Source organism: Protopterus annectens, chromosome 2.part2 (assembly GCF_019279795.1).
Source record: "Protopterus annectens isolate FY-2018-M chromosome 2.part2, PAN1.0, whole genome shotgun sequence".
In the NCBI taxonomy this organism is placed as follows: domain Eukaryota; kingdom Metazoa; phylum Chordata; order Ceratodontiformes; family Protopteridae; genus Protopterus; species Protopterus annectens.
The window spans coordinates 405,052,788-405,071,310 of record NC_056730.1 but is presented as its reverse complement, the minus strand read 5'-3'; the positions used below and the strand labels follow the sequence as shown (position 1 = coordinate 405,071,310).

General features: G+C 45.5%; 1 protein-coding gene across 1 annotated transcript in view; it reads right to left on the bottom strand.

Annotated features, from left to right (window-relative positions):
- Nucleotides 1-18,523, bottom strand: part of DHX29 (DExH-box helicase 29) — a 1,644,099-nt gene that overhangs the window by 1,595,607 nt on the left and 29,969 nt on the right. Inside the window, exon 2 of the mRNA XM_044064425.1 lies at nucleotides 17,055-17,131. Coding sequence (XP_043920360.1) covers nucleotides 17,055-17,131 — 77 coding nt within the window. The remainder of the gene's footprint in view (nucleotides 1-17,054; nucleotides 17,132-18,523) is intronic.

Genomic DNA, 18,523 nt, shown 5'->3' with positions numbered 1-18,523 from the left:
GAAGTAATCTCTGGCTGAACATAGTAGATGCCTGTTGGGGGCAGTCAGGAGCCAGTCATCCAGGTAGGGAAAGACCTGTATTCCCTGGAGTCTCAGGTGGGCCGATACTACTGCCAGAACTTTGGTGAACACCCTGGGGGCTGTGGTGAGACCAAAGGGGAGGGCCCTGAACTGGTAGTGACTGGCTCCTAGCTGGAAGCGGAGAAACCTCCTGGATCGTCTGTCCATCAATATGTGGTAGTACGCATCCTTGAGGTCTATCGAGCACATCCAGTCGTTCTCCTGTAAGAGAGGGAGAATGGATTGAATGGTGACCATCCAGAACTTTTGGCCACTGACAGGTTTAGTAAGGACAGGTCGAGGATTGGCCTTAAGTCCCCCGTCTTTTTTGGCACCAGAAATAACCTGGAGTAGAAGCCCTATCCGGACTGGTCTAGGGGTACACGCTGGATCGCTCTTTTTTCTAGCAGCTGCTTTATTTCTGCAGCTGCTGCCTCCCTTTGATTGGGTGGGACATCGGGGAGGCTCCGGGGTCTGGGAAGGGGATTCAGAAAGGGGATTTTGTAACCTCTGCATATGATTTGAAGCACCCAGCGGTCTGTTGTAATGGACTCCCAAACTGTTAGGTGCCTCGAGAAACGTCCCCCGACTGCCTCCAGAGAGGAGCAGTTGGGTAACCCCTCCAGGCTGTTGTGTGGGCCGATCCGAAAAGGGTTCTCTCGATCCAAAATTCTTAGGTCCCCCTCTGCCTCTGGGCCGGCGTCCACCCTGTCCTCCTCTGCCTCTGAAGGACGAGGGGTCCGGAGCGAAACGGGACTGTTGAGACTTCCGGAACCACATCTTCTTCTGTCCCCTTTGGTTCCTGGAGAAGGACCTCTGGGGAGCCGAGAAGCGGACTCCGACGGCAGACGTCTTCCAGTCTTTCTCGCTCTGGACCAGCGTGTCGTGGACGGTCTTGCCAAAAAGCGAAGAACCGTCAAATGGGGCATTTGCGAAGGACGCCTTGAAGGGTTCCGCAAAGTCACAGAGGCGGAGCCGAGCATGTAGTCTCAAAACAAGGCCCGCTCCACTAGCTCTAGCAGCTCCTTCCATAGCATGGGAGAGGAGCTGCATAGAAGTGTTCGAGATGGACTTCAGAGTGGCCATTCAGGCTGAGAATACCTTCTTATCCTCAGTCGACATGGACTCTGGGGGCGACCTGGCGTATTCCTTGATGAGATCCCGCTGGAGTCGTATGACGTGTGCCATATAGTTCAGCGACCTTACCGCGAAGGTAGCTGAAGCGAACATCCACTTCCCCAGGTGGTCCATCGTCCGAGACTCCTTGTCGGGAGGATGGATCGAGGAACTCTCCTGGGCCAGTTCCTTCCTGGTGGCAGCCGCCACCAACATGGCATCTACAGGAGCACCCTTGCTCGATACCGTCCTATCAGTGGGGGGACTAAGGATTTTATCCGGTCACTTTGGAATGGGCTTAACAGTGTTCAGTTCCTTCCATGCCCTGGTAGTAATGAGATCTACCAGGGGATCGGCGGGAGGGGACATCCAAGAGGTAGATGGGCCTGCGTCAAACTCCTCCAGAAACACAGACTCATCCGAGGAAGGCTTTTGGGCTGACCACCCCCCTCTAATTCGAAGCATTTCCATAATGTCTCCGAAGGAGATGTCCTCGGGGGGGTGACCTTGGGGAACCTTCCCCTTCCTCTAAGTCAGTGTCTTCTGTCAAAGACTCAGGTGAGTCCAAGTGCCTCCTCTTGCACTTACATTTGTGAGGAACCTCCTCAGGGTGGGCTGTCCAAAGAGGCCTCACCAACCACATCTTGTTCCTCTAAGGGAACCATCTGGGATGTAGGCGCAGGCTGTCCCTGGGGCCGGGTGATGGAAGGTAGGCCCGTCTGAGAGTGCAGGGTGGACCCATAGTCGGAGCCTGGCGCCTGGAATCCTTCGACAATACCCTCTCCACAACATCGAACGCTGAAGGAAAACTGCTCTCTCTAGGATACGAGAGCAGCCCCCTCAGATCCGATGTGTGGATTGGGGCCGGCGCTGAAGTAATTGGATCCGAAGGGCCAGTATGCTCCGACCGAGATGGAGCCTAAGACACACTGACACCTCCGGATCCGAAGCTCAGCTCTCGGCTCCGAGAGCTTGGATCCGAAAAGGGACCTGACAAACTTGAGGGCGTGGTCGGAGCCGAAGTACGAAGCACTATCGACGCCGAACCTCCCCGACTCCTATGCAACCCGGATTCAAAGGCTCCGAACCCCGGAAGTGGGTCGGAGAAGGAGCAATCAGGGTGAAAAAGGGGGTTGAGCTCCCCCCGGAGGGGGAGGGGGGAGGCATGAGCACTCCCATCTGCAGCTGGGCCTGGAGGAACCTACGCATCATCCAGTCCATATCTGCATCGGACAAGCTTCGGGTGGACCTAGAAGAGGCCACCAAGGCGGACCGGGAGTGCCGCCTCGATGACCTCGAAGGCGACCGGGTCTCCTCCTCCAGCTCCAGAGAGAAGCGAGGTGAATGGAGCCGGGAAGCAGATGGCCCGGAAGTCCTGGGAGAGGCAGCTTTTTTAGCCGGCGGAGCCGAGGAGGAAGACTCGGCCCGCCGCTTGTGGTGTCCATCTTTCTTCTTCTCCCGCCTAGCTTCCCTCTCCTCCTGGCCTAAGGTGGGAGGTTGAGTCCCGGCCAGGGGAGCAGGGGTGGAAGGGGGCAGTGATGTGGCCGTGGCAGGTGCCACCAAGGGAGAGGAGGTTGAAGCCGAATCCAGGGGCAAAAGTCCCGCCAGAATCAACTTCGACCTCCTGTCCTTTAGGGCCCTGGGGTTGAAGGCTGCACAAATAGTGCAGCCTGAGGAAAGGTGGTCAACCCCAAGGCAAATAACACATCGAGTGTGGCCATCCGCTGGGGATAGCTTATGGCCACACTCGGTGCACTTACAGAAAAAAGTTTTTGTGGCCTTGGACATAGCAAACTAAAGGTAACACAAGGCCCAACACACACGCCTTCACACACACGGGGAGGAATAAACTACACTAAAAATAACGAGATAACAATATTATAACTAAAGGATTTTAATACTAGGGAGCAACGCACACAAGAAATATCAGACTATAAGAAAAGTTAGAAAAAAATTTTTTTTTTCTCACAGAATGACTAACTCCCATGCCTGGAACTCATTCAAAGCTGTTGATTCAACCGTGGCAAACAAGATCTGAGGTCAGAGAGGGATGGCAGGGGGTTATGGGTAAGGGGAGGAGCTTGGAGCTCGGATCTTAGCTGTTGGAAGCTGCCGGCTCAGATCCGATACCCACAAGTTGATGGACAAATGAAGTTAACTACTTCAGATAATATGTTCCCAACTACCTCTTTCGTCCCCATCATACCTCCAAAATTTGCTATCTATCCAAGGGAAAATTCTTTGGAGTCTACTTGGGGTATAAAAACACCTACGTAGCTCCTAGATCCTAAATCATCTACACTTTGTTGTACATTTGGGAGTCACAAATATACCCCCCATTGTTTCTTGGTGAACTGCTTATCCAATGTCTCTTCCAAATCCTTCCTAACCTCAGCTATCATGCAATATTTTGTATGCTGTACTAATTATCCCTTTTTAATAACAGCTGCTGTTCTAGATTTTACTAAAAACTCTACAAGTGCTGATCATTCACTTAAGATCCCCCTATTTCTTTCTCTGTTTGCCTATTCTCTGATATCAGTCCTTGATAGGGAAGGCAATATAACCTGCAGTCTATTAAATTATTGGCCTCTTCCCATTCTATTACCTTTTCCTCCCTAATTGTTTGCTCCAGTAAATTCCAGCCCCTCTTGGCTATGAACTGTATCCCTAATTGTAGTCATCCCTACTGGAAGAATCTCCTTTCTCCATTACTGCGTTGGCTTAGTTCTTACAATACTTTGTTACTTTATGAATATAATATTCAGTATGGTTTCTGTTATTCTCCTTGAGGATCTGCATCCAAAATCCCAGTCTCTCTTTGCTCCTGGAATTTTCCCACCGTTTCATCATCCCTTTCCACTCTGAATTATAGCTTTATACTTGTGCTATATACAGAAGCCTTACTTTGTAGCTCTGAAATGCCCCTTCAAATCAGGTAATCCCAAACCACCTTGTTCTGTTGGAAGGGTTAGCTTATCCCACTTGATCCTTGACATCTTCCCCTCCCAGGTAAAATCCTTCAACTCTTTATTATTACTGTCCACAACCTCTCCTCTGGTGGATATAAATATGCCTGACCTGTGTATAAAAAGTACACTTGTGTACACTTACCATAAATGTAGATGTTAAGAGTGTATTCACTGTTGCAGTCATTATATTTGGGTTATCTGCTTGCAGTAGCCCTCAGTCAGCCTGATTAACAAAGTCTTGGGTCTTGCGTTGGTTGCTGTCCCTTCTTCCATGGCGTCAGGTCGTCAGGGATATAAAACATGCAGCCGATGCAATTACATCAGTTTTTCTTGCCCCAGATGTCAGGTGCCCCCCTAATGGGAAGCAATTAAATCTATAAATACCAGGATATACCTCTAACAAAAAAGCAAATACACCAAAAAGCTTTTTGAGCATAGTAAATGAGAGTAGAGGCATAGCCAAAAGAAGAACGGGCTCTGGAGGGAGGGTAACCAGGACTGCAACAGTGAATACACTTGAACATCTACATTTATGGTAAGTGTACATGACTGTACTATGTTCTTCTTGTTTCACTGTTGCAGTCATTACATTTGGGTAGATTCCCAAAGCCAAGGTTGGGAGGAGGAATTTAAATAGAATTAGGACCAGCTATAAGGCCCTGCAAGACTGCAGTGGCAAAGCCAGCTCTGGATTTAGAGAAACTTGGCAAATGATGATGCTTGGTGAAAGTAGGTACAGAACTCCAGGTAGCAGCTTCTAGGATGTCCCTAGTAGGGACTCCCCTGAGAAAGGCTGTAGAAGTCGATGCAGCCCTGGCTGAATGACGTCTGATGCCCTGTGGGATAGGTTTTCCATGGTGCTTATAGCAGTAATGAATGCAGTGGCCTATCCATTTTGAAATGGTTTGTTTTGAAATAGCTTTCCCCTCTGTCCCTGCAGCAAATGCCACCAGCAGTTGTTGGGGTTTCTGCTGTGTCTGGGTTTGGCTTGAGAAGACCTGGAAGGGGCTGGAAAGGACCAATTTTTAGAGGGCCAGTGCTACTAAATTTAGGAGGCTGAACTTGTAAGAAATCTTTAACAGTTTGCATAGATTTAGCTTTATCTTCCATCTTTTTAAGAACTTTCTCAGCCCTGTTGCCAAACAGGCGGTCCTGATTTAAGGGAGCATCCAACAATTTAGCTTTAACATGATCAGGCAAAGACTGCTCCTTAAGCCAAGCATGCCTTTTGAACACAGACCCAGTTACAGCAGCTTTGCAAGAGGCCTCTAATGAATCAAATCCACATTGCAAAGTAGGTTTTCCAACCTGTTCTGCAGAATGCATTAATCCTGTAATTCTTTATTTTCAGCACAGTCAGGAATCAACATCATTTTCTGTTTAAGCAATCCAATAACATGTTGTTGGTACTTTAACATATGAACCTGGCAGTTTAAAGCCCTAATGGCCAAGGTTGCAGAAGTGTAAACTTTCTTACTCCATCTATCTAGGGTTCTGGAATCTCTAACAGAGGGGGTAGGATTTTTAGCAGTACAAGCCTTAATGCCCTTGGGTCCCTGTGAAATAGTCTCTGGATCCGCAATAGGATTTTTAAAAAGGAACTTGTGAGAATCAGGAACCCTGTAATATCTGTCAGGTTTTCTGGGAGCAGGAGGCAAAGAATCAGTGGCCAAACTAGATTCTGAAAAGGCATCATCAACAATGTCTAGTACAGGAGGTATAGCTAAAGGTCTATGCTGAGACAGGAGTAAGAAATCTCCTTAAGCCTCTTTTTTGAATCAGAAAAATCCTGGCTTTCCCAGTGGAAATGCTCCCTTAGAGTATATGTAAAGTTTCACCAAAAGAAAAATCCTCTGGAGGGAAAGCAGAGGGAATAGTCTCCTCTGCATCAGAATCCTCATAAGTAGATAAGGGCAAATCCAGATCATCAGAAAAATCAGAATCCTGATCAGATGATTCATAAACAACTTCAGTCCTAGGTCTCTTAGAAGAGGGGGGGGTTGGCTTCCCCTGATTAGAGGTACAAGGTCTTCAGCCATTCTTATCACTTATTTTTTAAGCATAGAGGCCTGAGCATGTGGCCTGGGCATCTGTTTCTTAGGCATGGTTCGAGATTTTGGCCTAAATGAAGAAGGAGGCGTCAGTTTAATATGCAAGTCCGTAGGCCTGAATACACCCTAAGAAGCCGGTGCCTGCACAGTAGCCCCGGACACATCCAAGGTAGAGACATTCGCAGGTTCCACAGTTGAAGCATCTCACGGCATACCGGACTCTGAATGGGTCTCAGTAGATGCCTGCGAGTCAGAAGTAGCGGGTATTAGGGGCTGCGAAAGCTCCTCACTGAGTACCGGCAAACTGGGGACTGGCTTAGGATAAGCATCGTCGGCAGCTTTGGACCTCGACTGCCTGTCTCTGTCTTTATCTTTGTATTTTTTCAGAATCCCGGTAGTCGGATGGCTAACCAACAACATTTCTGGATAATTAAACTGAGAACCAAAATATTTAGAAGCGAAAATATACGGACTATGGATAGTGCGCTGATTAAATAAAGCACAAAACAGACCACAAGGTATGTCGTGGTCAGGGCCTAGGCAAGGAATACAGTACGAATGAAAATCTTTACGAGGTATTTGCTTTCCACAAGTAATGCAATTATTAACTTTTACTGACATCAGTAAGAAGCAAGAAAAAGTTTCCCCAACGGGGTACTTAGCTTTAGTTGAGGACTTCGGCTCTGAAACTCGTAAAATGAAAATTTCAGGAGTCAGCCGACCGGCACTTGCGAACTGCTTCTGCTTCGGGCACCGCACAGCAAGAAAGACTGATGTAATGCATCATGGATGCATGTTTTATACCCCTGACGACCTGACGTCATGGAAGAAGGGACAGCAACCACACAAGACCCAAGACTTTGTAAATCAGGCCGACTGAGGGCTACTGCAAGCAGATAACCTAAATGTAATGACTGCAACAGTGAAACACGAAGAACATCTAAAGGGACTAAACATTTTGACTGCTTACATCTTACTACTCACATCCATAAAACAGAGCTTCCTGCCTGAAGAAATAAATTAACCAAATAAAGGAATATTTGGAGTCTGCATAAGATTATGGCAGATTCTATGCCCCTGGGGCCATCGAAAGACCAAAAGGTAAAGCAGAAAACTGAAAACATGATAAAGAAACAGAAAATTTCAAGTACTACCTGAAAATGGGATTGATTGGAATGTGAAGGTAAACATCCTTCAAATCCAAGGATATTAGAAAGGTCTATGGAAGGATCATACAGAATAGAGACTGGAGTGATAGCATTTTGAAACTTGGGACATTGAGAAAGGTGTTGAAAAATTAAATATCCAGAAATGATCTCCAGGAACCCTCTTTTCTGGGGACTTTGAACATCGTTGGAGTATAAAACCCCTGCCATAACAGGGACTGACTGGATAGTTCCCTGCGCTATGAGATCCTATAAAAAAGAGGAAGAACTAGAGGCAAGTCATTTCCCAGAAAAAGGGGGAGGAGACTTCCAAGACATTATGTACCCCATTTTTTTTTTTATGAAAGAATCCACTTGTCTGTAGTGATCTTCTTCCAGGCTGCAAGAGAAAAAGAGTTTTTGGGATAGCGGAACCCGAATGTAGAGAAGGGGAAAGAGGTAAAAGGAAAATAGTGATGGGATTGCAGGTTTATTACGAAAGGAACACTAGGATCCCTTGTTATTCCATCCTGATTTGTCTTGAAATCTCCTTGCCAGTTGTTTTGCCTTTTGGGGGTTGCTTTTGTTCTCTTCTGGCAAAAGAGCCTGCTTTAACAGGACAATTCCTCTGGAACTTAGGTGCTGGTGAAAGGTGAATCTGCTTCAAAGTCTGCATAACTTTCCCCTTTTCCTGTATGGTCTTAAACCGATCCACAGTCACAGATACAAAAAGAAATTATTTGTCCAGAAGAGAATCCAACAACTTAGCCTTGACATCCTCTGGTAGGGACTGGAGCCTTAAAGAAAACTGAGCTTGCTGCTGCTTCTTTGTTAATGACTGGATGTCAGGGCAGGAAGGCTCAGACAACACTGTTTCATGTGCAAGCTCTTTAAGCTTTTGATTTTTTAAATAAACTACAGAGGGGCTTTAGAACAAAGGAATGACAAATCACACAATCTTTGTAGTTATGTTCAAAGCCAAGGTAAATCGCAGACTTTTTGTGATCATCTCTGTGTGGAATTTGCCTCCCATAGTCGCATTTCCCTCTCTTGGTTGACATACAATAACTAAGAAAAACAGTAAGAAAAGTAATGAGTACTTATCTGCCAAACAGCTAGGCCTAGTCGTACATCTCACAGACTGAACACTAAATGAAGTTCTGCTTTTGGGCTGGCTGCAAAGAAGTTCCGAGGTAATGCATGCTCATATGTCCCTTATGTACCTCTCACCTTTGGGTTTAGGTCATATGTCATACATACAGCTTTTAGTATGCTGGTCAGCTCTATGGCTACCCTTGGCTGGATATCTCATCAGTTATTAATACTGCAACAGTGATCATGGTAGGACATCAAAGGAAAGTCTTAACCTTCCTCATCGTTAAAGTCCACAATACAAGGAACACTCAAAGGCTCTACATTATACTTTTGTGTGCACACTTTCTGGGCTTCTTTGGCAGGAAGTTGGAGTTAAAAAGCGAAGATCCCCTGGGGAGATAGCAAACAGCTATTCTACAGGAAACATGGCAGACTTGCTCTGCAATATGACCTACTGCCTTGCAACTATAAGCTTTGGAATTAAGACTGCTTGGGGAAACTAGGAATCTCACAAACCACAGATGACTGAATGCCAAAAGAGCTCCTTATGTTTGGATGAATAAAGTAGTGTATTAGAGGGATAAAGAGAACAATGTTTCCAGATAAGTGAAAGGAGTCGACTTTAGAAAGTAAAAGTTCTCCAAAGCCCCTCTTCTAAGAAACAACACAGACAAAACTCCAAGTATTATGCAAAAGTCCCAAACAGCAAATGCATTTGCACTGCCTGCTATTGGTATTAAAAGGAAAAGTAAGAAGTTGCTTCAAGTAAAAAAATTGTAGACACAGTGTGAAGATGGGGAGGGAAAAAAAAAGACAAATATGTCATTGCAATGGGGTTAAGAGCTACACAGAGATGGTCCTGAGGTACATTATTATTCAGCAGAAGAAGAGTTGGCAGCCTGGAACAGATTCCTCTGCAAAGTGGCTCTAAGGTTCTAACACCTGCATCTCAAGTTAGAACAGTAGGATGCACCTCTTATTAAAGCTTATCATTAGTGCAGACCATAGGAAGGAGAAACACAACAGTGCTTTCCCATCATGCAAAGCCACTTCTAAACCAAAGAGTATGCCGAATAGGTTAGGCAACTATGCAGCCAATAACTCAATTCACTGCTTTTCAAAAAACATATGCCAAACCATGCGTATCCTACTGATGAAAGCAAACTTTTCAGAAAAAAATAACTTGCTAAGCAAAAGGTACAGAAAGAGTTTTGACAACCATCTCGTTTCTGTCAGAATTTTAGAATAACCTGGCAATGCTTTATTCAAGTTACTTACATAAATACTTCATGACTCAGTTTCTCATTTGTGAGAGAGGTGTGCCACACTCAGTTTCCTCACGACACTCTCTAACTCCATAAATCCAGTTTAACAGCATTTTTGTATTATTGTTTCTCCAAGTCTCCTTTCTTCTACTTCCATTCTTTCCCCTGAGATTTAGTATTATAGCTCTGTTGTTTTTCCCTTCAACAATGCATTTCCGTTTGTTATGATTCCATGACGTAAACCTGTAATGGGCATCTATAACTTGAGATCTCAGAACACAGTCTTAAAACTTTCTTCACACTGTAATTACTATGATGCACTGCTTTACATGGCAGCAAGAAAAACAGTATACTGCTTAAGCAATCAGCCATGCACTACTTAGAAAGTATCATTAGGGACCAAGCATGTCAAATACTAAAGCAATAACCCACAGCTGGGTGTGGGTAATGCTGGATTTACCCACGCTTGATATGGTTTGGTCACAAACAAAGTCAGCTGTGGGTAAATCAGCATTACCCACACCCAGCCATGGGTTATTGGTATTATACAAGGACATCATCATTTAAGAAAAAAAGTTACTTATTTTTCTTAAATAATGTTCTTGTATAAGGGCGCCATGCTGCTCTTCCACGTTTTTCCCCCCGGTATACTGGAGCTTTCTTGATGTACTGCATATGCGTCTTTCCCACACAGTACATCAGTGCTGTGTAAAAGAAGCAATGGAGAAAGGATGATCTCCGTTGCCTTTTTTTTTGTTTTTAATTAAAAAAATGAAACCGCTAGACTTTCAATGTATGGGAAAGGTGGCAGAGAAAAAAAGAAGTTATGTACTCACCATAACATTCCATCTGAGTAGTTACACTTCATTTTTCTTCAACCTGTGGGTATTCGGATCCATATCGGATCTGAGCCGGAAACTTTACAAGCATCTGCGCCGAGCTCCAAGCTCTTCCCCCTTATCCATAATGCACCACCATCTACTACCTTCCCTCAGATTGAGCTGCTGCCAACCAAACTAACCAGCAACTCAAACTAGAAAGAAACCATAACATAATCATAACATGAGAAGGTTCGGGGGAAGGAGGGTGGGACGGTTAAAGAAAAATGAAGTATAACTACTCAGATGGAACGTTATGGTGAGCACATAACTTCTTTATCTGAAGTAGTTTACTTCATTTTATCTTCAACCTGTGGGACAGAGTCCCCAGTTACTCACACCCCTGGGAGGCCCTCATGGAAGGATATTCTGAAGCACCACAGAGCCAAAAGATGCTCTCTCTCTCTAGAGATTAAATCCAACTTATAATGAGAAATGAAGGTATGCGACTTAGCCCAAGTAGTCGCCGCACAAATGTCATCCAATGACACCCTAGACCAGAAAGCAGCAGATGTCACCATAGATCTCGTAGAGTGACCTTTAATCGGGCCAGGTGGAGACAATCCTTTGTCTTTGTAAATCTGCAAAATACATAGAGTAATTAATCTAGCTAAAGAAACTTTGGAGATGGCCTTACCCAAAAAGGGCTTAGAAAAGTACACAAACAACTGGTCAGACTTACAGAGAAGGGCTTTGTTCTGTGCAAATAAAAACGAAGTTGTCTATGAACATCTATTAAATGCAGTTTATATTCACCTTTGTTTTGAAAATTTGGGAAGAAAACCGGCAGATTAATTGTTTGGTTAATGTTTGATTCAGATGCCACGTTTGGCAAGAAAGAAGGGTTCGTGCGGAGAGAAACCCTATCCTTATGGAAGATCAAATAAGGGGGCACAGCAGACAAGGCCTGAAGCTTAGAAACCTTCCTAGCTGAAGTAATAGCCACTAGGAAGGTTGTCTTCCGCGAAAGAAACTTAAATCCAGGGAAGCTGCAGGTTCAAAGGGGGAGCAACCAAGGCCTGAAGAATCAAAGTAAGGTCCCAACGAGGAACAGGATTCTTAACTGGTGGGCATAAAAGAAAAGTGCCTTTAATAGAAGCCTTACACAGTCTGGAAGAGGCCACGGTATTCATGTTCTTGCCAACATGAAAATTTGAAATAGCTGCCAGTTGCACTTTCACAGTGGAAGAACTGGCCCCTGTTGAAAAATGCTGGTTAAAAAATCCAGGAACCCAGATACAGGGGCCAAAAAAGGGTCCAGCTTTCTCTGAGCTGCCCAAATAGAAAATCGTTTTCATTTACTGCGGTAAATCTTCCCGGTGGAAGACTTGTGAGCCACCACCAGAATAGTTTTAACTGAAGACGAAAGATCGGCAGTCCTGGCAATTAAGTGAACTGGAGCAACCAAGCTGTCAGCTTGAGGCTGTCCAGGCTGGGCGGACAGATGCCCGAGGGATGAGAAAGGAGATCCGGTCAGGGATCTAGAATCCAAGGAGGAGCCAGAACATGAGACCAGAGGAAGAGGAACCAAACATGACGAGGCCAGAACAGGACAATGAGGATCACCTTGCACCCCAGTCGACAAGCCTTCTGAAGAAACTTCAGAATGAGTGGTAACGGGGGATAAGCATACAGAAGCCCGGGAGGCCAAGCATGGACTAGTGTGTCTCTGGGGGGTTCCCCTGGTGAGGAAATCAGAGCGAAGAACTCGCTGCACTTCGCGTTGCAAGGAGATGCGAAGTAATCAGAGCAAGGCTGACCCCACACAAGGAAAATCTGCTCCGCTACTGACTGCTTCAGAGGCCACTCATACGGCATCAGAATAGCCCGACTCAATTCGTCCGCTAAAATGCTGGAGCATCCCAGGATGTGCATTGTAATCAGAAACAGACTGGTGGAGATTGCCCACACCCAAACTCTCATGTCCTCGCGACACAGAGGGTAAGACCTGGTTCTTCCCTGTTTGTTGATGTACCAGACAACAGACATGTTGTCTGACTGAACTGCAATAGTTCCCAGAGGAAGAACAGTATGGAAGGCCTGCAATGCTAAAAGCACTGCTCTCATCTCCAGTACACTGATGTGCAATCTGGTCTCGATCTGGGAGCACGTGCCTTGGACCATCCTTCCCAGATAATGCCCCCCCACCCTAGCTGGGATGCGTCAGTGGTCACTGTGGCTTGGGCTGTGGATGGAACAAAGAAGCGTCCCGCTACAATCTCCGGCGACTGGACCCACCACAGAAGTGACGCCCTGTAGGCTTTGCTGATATGAATTAGTATTCCATGGGGAGATCCAGCCAAGACCACTGTACGGCTAGAGTCCACTATAGAACACGCATGTGAAAACGCACACAGGGGAGGACAGAAACTGCGGCAGCCATAGAACCCAAGGCTCTGAGAACATCCGCCGCCATCGGCAACCTGGGGCCAAGAATCAGTGATCATGAGCCCTTAGACTCTGGACCCTGTCTGGAGTTAGGAAGACTTTCAATTGAAGGGTGTTCAGCCCTGCCCTGATAAAGTCTAACATTTGTACAGGATTCAAGAGTGACCTGGGAATGTTGACCGTAATCTCTAAAAAGGCTGCAAGATGTAGGAAGAAATCCCTGGCTTGGCAAAGAAGATACTTGTTGGAAGCAGCAAGGAGCCAATTGTCTAGGTAATGGAATACCTGAATCCCCTGAAGCCTCAGGTGAGCTGCTACTACTGCCATTACCTTTGTGAACACCCTGGGGGCTGTGGTGAGACTGACGGTTAGGGCTTGGAACAGGAAATGATTGGCTCTCAGCTGGAAGTGAAGGAATCTCCTGGAGCTTCTGTTTATCTTGACATGGTAGTTAGCAAACTGGAGATCTATCGAGCACATCCAGTCGCATTCTCGAAGATAAGGTAGAATGGACTGCAGGGTGACCATCCGGAATTTCTGTTTGGTGACAGCCAGGTTTAAGGCTGACAGATCCAAAATGGGTCTGAGGTCCCCTGTCTTTTTTGGCACTAAAAAGAACCTGGAGTAATTGCCTAACCTGGACTGATCAGGGGGGACCGGTTTGATGGCTCATTTTTGAAGCAACTTGTAAACTTCTACCGCTGCTGTCTCCCTTTGAGCGGGTGGGACATCTGGGAGGTGCTTTGGTCTGATTGGAGGGGCAACAAACGGGACGGTGTAACCTCTGGATATTATTTGTAGCACCAAACGATCTGCAGTTATGGACTCCCATGCCTTCAGGTGCAATAATAATCTTCACCCGACTGCCTCCAGAGTAGTGCAGTAGGGTAACCCCTCAGGGTTGCTGCGTGGGCTTGTCCGAGAAGGGCTTCCTAGAACCAAAGTTCCACGGACCCCCTCTGCCTCTGGGCTGGCATCCATCAGGTCCCCTTCTGCCTCTAGGGGACGAGTTGTCCTGAGAATACCAGGAAAACTGAGATTTCCAGAACCACATCTTCTTTTGCCCTCTCTGATTCCGGGAAAAGGATCTTTGATGGTTAGAGAAGCAGACTCCAACGGCAGACAAGGTCTTCCCGTTTTTCTCACTCTGGACTATGGTGCCACGGGCGGTCTTCCCAAAGAGGGAAGAACCATCGCAAGAGGCATTCTTAAAAGTCACCTTGAAGGGGTCCGCAAACTGACACAGTCTGAGCCAAGCATGTCACCTCATAGCAATGCCAGACCCAGCCGCCCTAGCTCCTCATTCCATAGCAGACATCTCCGCAGAGAACAGACGCTTATCCTCCTGCGACAAAGACTCTGGAGGCAACTCAGCTAACTCCAGGACTAGGTCCCGCTGCAGTCATATGACGTGTGCCAAGTAGTTCAGTGCTCGGATGGAAAAAGTCTCTGAAGAATAACTTGCTTCCCAAATCGATCCACAGTCCTGGATTGCTTATCCGGAGGGTGGACTGAGGAACTCTCTTGAGCCAGTTCCTTCTTGGTGGCTGCTGCAACCACCATAGCATCCACAGGGGATCCTTTATACCAGGCAGGTCTATCAGAGGGTGGAGAGGGAATTTTATCCGGGCGCTTTGGTATCGGCTCTACAGTGTCCGGCTCCTTCCATGCCCGCATGGTGATAAGCTCCACTAAAGGATCCACCGGCGGGAACACCCAGGAAGTAGATGTGCCCATGCCAAAAGCCTCCAGAAACACTGATTCGTCCGAAGGTTTTGGGGCTGACCAACCTCCCCTCTGGCATAGGATCTCCATGATGTCTCCTTTGGAGACATCCTCAGGAGGTGACCTAGGGGAACCTTCTCCATCGAAATCAGTGTCCTCGGTAAGGGACTCAGGGGAGTCCAAGTGTCTCCTTTTGCATGTGTACTTACGATGACCCTCCTCAGTGGGACTCTCTGAAGAGGGCTCGCGAGTAGTGGGGAGTTCCTCCAGGGGAACCAGCTGGGGCTCCTCTAGCACAGCTTGTCCCCGAGACAAGATGAAGGGAGTCGCAACCGAGTCCAAGGGAGTCTGGGTGGAATCCAAGGGAATAGGCTGGGGTCTCGATCCTTGGGAGAGAATCCACTCCACCATGTCGAACACCGAAGAAGAGAGATCCTCCTTAGAGCCCGATAAGGAGGAAGCACTGCTCAGGTTCATCATGAGGATAGGAACCAAGGCTAAGGTAACCGAAACTCCAAAAGAATGGCCTGGGTCCGACAAGGTCGGAGCCGAAGACACATCCATCCCCTCAGGTCCGACTCCCAGTCCTCAGCCTCGAGAGCTGCTCAGATCCAAGCTAGTCGGATCAGAGGAACTCAAGGAAATCGCTGGAGTCGAGGTTGGTGGAACTATCAGTGCCGAATCCCCAGCTCCGAATATCCTTGGATCCATGTACCCAGAAACTGAAGGCCGGATCGGGGAAGGAGAAATCAGGTGGAAGAAAGGCATCGAGGGCCCCCCTCCAGAGGGAGATGGGCCTGGCAAGACTCCCATCTGGATTTAGGGTCTGAATGAATCTCCTCATCATCCTGTCCATGTCCATTTCTGAAAGACTCCGAGTCAAGTGAGAGGATGCGACCGACTTGGATCTGGCTGGTCGCTGGGAGGATATGGAAGAAGGCCTCAGCTCCGTCGGCTCTGAGGAAAATCTGGGGGAGTGGAGCCAAGGAGAAACAGGTCTAGAAACTTTTGAAGGCGGGTCAGGGAAGGCCTCCCAATCAGGAGACCTCTTACGGGTCATATCCCCTTTCTTTTCCTTGTCTCTCCCTCTCTCTGAATCCTTTTGTCTGTCCTTTTTCTCTTTGTCTCTCCCTTTAATAACATCCCCTTCAGCAGGTTGAACAGGAGGGGGAGTCCCAGCCTGAGGGGAGGTTGAGCGGGAGCTGCAGAAAAAGAAGCCGAGGCTGTAACCACTGACGACTCTAAGGTCGACGCTGTAAGCAGGCCTTTAGCCACGAATTAAGTCAGTCTCTTAGGGCCCTTGGATTGAAACCTGCACAAATGCTGCATTGGACAGACCAGTGGGGAGCGCCAAAGCAAACAACACACAGAGTGTAGCCATCCGCTGGTGAAAGCTTATGGCCACACTCTGTGCATTTTTTAAAAGTTGGTTTAGGCTGCTCAGACATCACAGCAAAAACAAAACAAACACCCAGTCATCAAAAAACCTAGCTTGACCCCTGACCATGCACACGCTAAGGAAGGGAAGGAACTACACAAAAACTACCTTTTTTTTTTTGAAAACTGACGAACTAGCAAGGGGGAGGAAAAGGAAAACTAACTCACTGAAAACTAACTAAAACAATCCCAAAAGCACTTACAGTACCACTGAAAGCTCAGAGCTATAGAGATCATGGTGCTGATGCATGAAGTGGCAAATGAGATCTAAGGGAAGGTAGTACATGGTGGTGTATTATGGGTAAGGGGGAGGAGCTTGGAGCTCAGAGCAGATGCTTGTAAAGTTGCCGGCTCGGATCCAATATGGATCCGAATACCCACAGGTTGAAGATAAAATGAAGTAAACTACTTCGGGTTGTAAGTTTAATCAGGTAAAATAAACAGTGTTACAACTGCTAAAGCTGTCAATGGAAACAAAAACTGCAAGGAAAACCTTCAGCAGATGCTTATCGGACTGATTTTTATTCCTGCATTTTACAGTTTTATTCAATGAATTTGTGGTTTTAACAGTTACATTGTGGAGCCGTGGTGGTCTGCCGAGGTTTTCCTTGAAGTTTAATCAGGTAAGTTTATCTAGTTTTGCATAACATACCAAGTTATCTTTGTATTTTTCTCTGTCCCATCTCACTTGTTTTGAAGTCTCTGGTTTTTATAAGTTTTTTTTTAAATAAAAAAGTAGAGTTTCTGTAGGATATATTAATAGAAGGAAGTCAGGGGACCGGAATTTTTTCCATTGGTATACAGTTGATTTACAATGGGCACGCTGGTAGGGCTAACAATCAGTGTGTTTGTTTTTGAATGTTATTGGCCAGTCATTGTATAATAAACAGTAACAATACATTAAAATAAAATAAAAACCTACCTTAAGTACAGATCTGTCGAGATTTGAAGCAGCACCCATTTCAGTTGCTGCTGCACTAAAACTGTAGGTCTTCTGACCTGTAGATTACAAAAATAAGAGTTAAAAAATAACAATATCAGAACTTTTGGTTCACTCTATAAACAAATGTGGTTCAACAGCACATCATTTATGAAACTTAAGACTAAGCTCAGTTTTCAAAAAAAATATGAAGTTGTGATAACTGTGGGATCAATATTTGGCCCACATGACATGGAAATATTTGCATAGATACTTTTATATCATAAGTAGAGTTCATAGATTTTTCCCACAGGTAGACAGTGATGGTTAGAGGTGTGATGGAAAAGACAGGGTTATCTGGGTATGCTATGAGTTGGTAGATTTAAAAAATTCCCTACAGGATACTTTGTCAGAAATGCTAGCGGAACAAATTATTATAAATAAGGAAATTATTTTTCTGAGTTGGGCCGGCTTAAGGCAGCAACAGATGTAGACTGAGGCCAGTTTTTGTTGATTTTTTTTTTCTTTGTGGGTACAACTGAATTTGATGGGGGCAGCCATATTAGGATCAATCACATCAGGAGAGAAAATGTCAGCAAGAATAATACACTGACACTATTAAGATTAATGGTAGCAATAGGCCTGATCTATATAAAATATAGTAGAAACAATTTAAATTATGAGAAGCCTTTTTCCATTTGCATAGTGTAGTAAACAGCACACAAAGTAAAACTCATTTGTCCAAATAGTGACAACAGATATACACTCTTAAATGAAATTACTTACAGACTCCCTTCTCAGAAATGAAACAATATCTACAGAAAATACAAATAAAGTAGTTTGCTGTGAAAATCAAGACATAACAAAAACGGCTATAGCAATTTTAAACCAATAGAAAATATCAAAAATGTAGAAAAAAATTTACAAAAGAAAAAGCAATATTTTCCGTCAGAACTTCAAAATAAAGCAGATAAACAGAAACCGACAATCACAGAATCTTCATTTTCCCAACACAAATCATAGAACAGTTTAGAGAAACTCTGTAACTACTTACAATAGTATTAAGCATACAAATACTACCACAGTAAGCTAGAATTATGAAAAGATTTAGCAACAGTGAATAGTAAGAATATTAAAATAAAAACTTAACATACATATACATTTTTTACAATAAAACAGAAAGAAATCAAATGTATATAAACAATACAGAAGAAGGAAAGTTCCCAAAGGGATTTTATTAGAGTCTGTAAACTAATCCACAATGCAGGCTACTGATGAAAACATTCAACTTTGTGAGCTCTTTATCTGGCACTACTAGCCTGAATAACTGACTTTGTGACTGTGACAGGAATTAGGCTTCCTCTTATGGGATGGGGCTTAACCAATGCAATGACTTAGGACGGTGCAGTGGTGTAGCAGTTAGCGTTGTCGCCTCACAGCAAGAGGTTCTTTGGTTCGATTCTCAGCTGGGA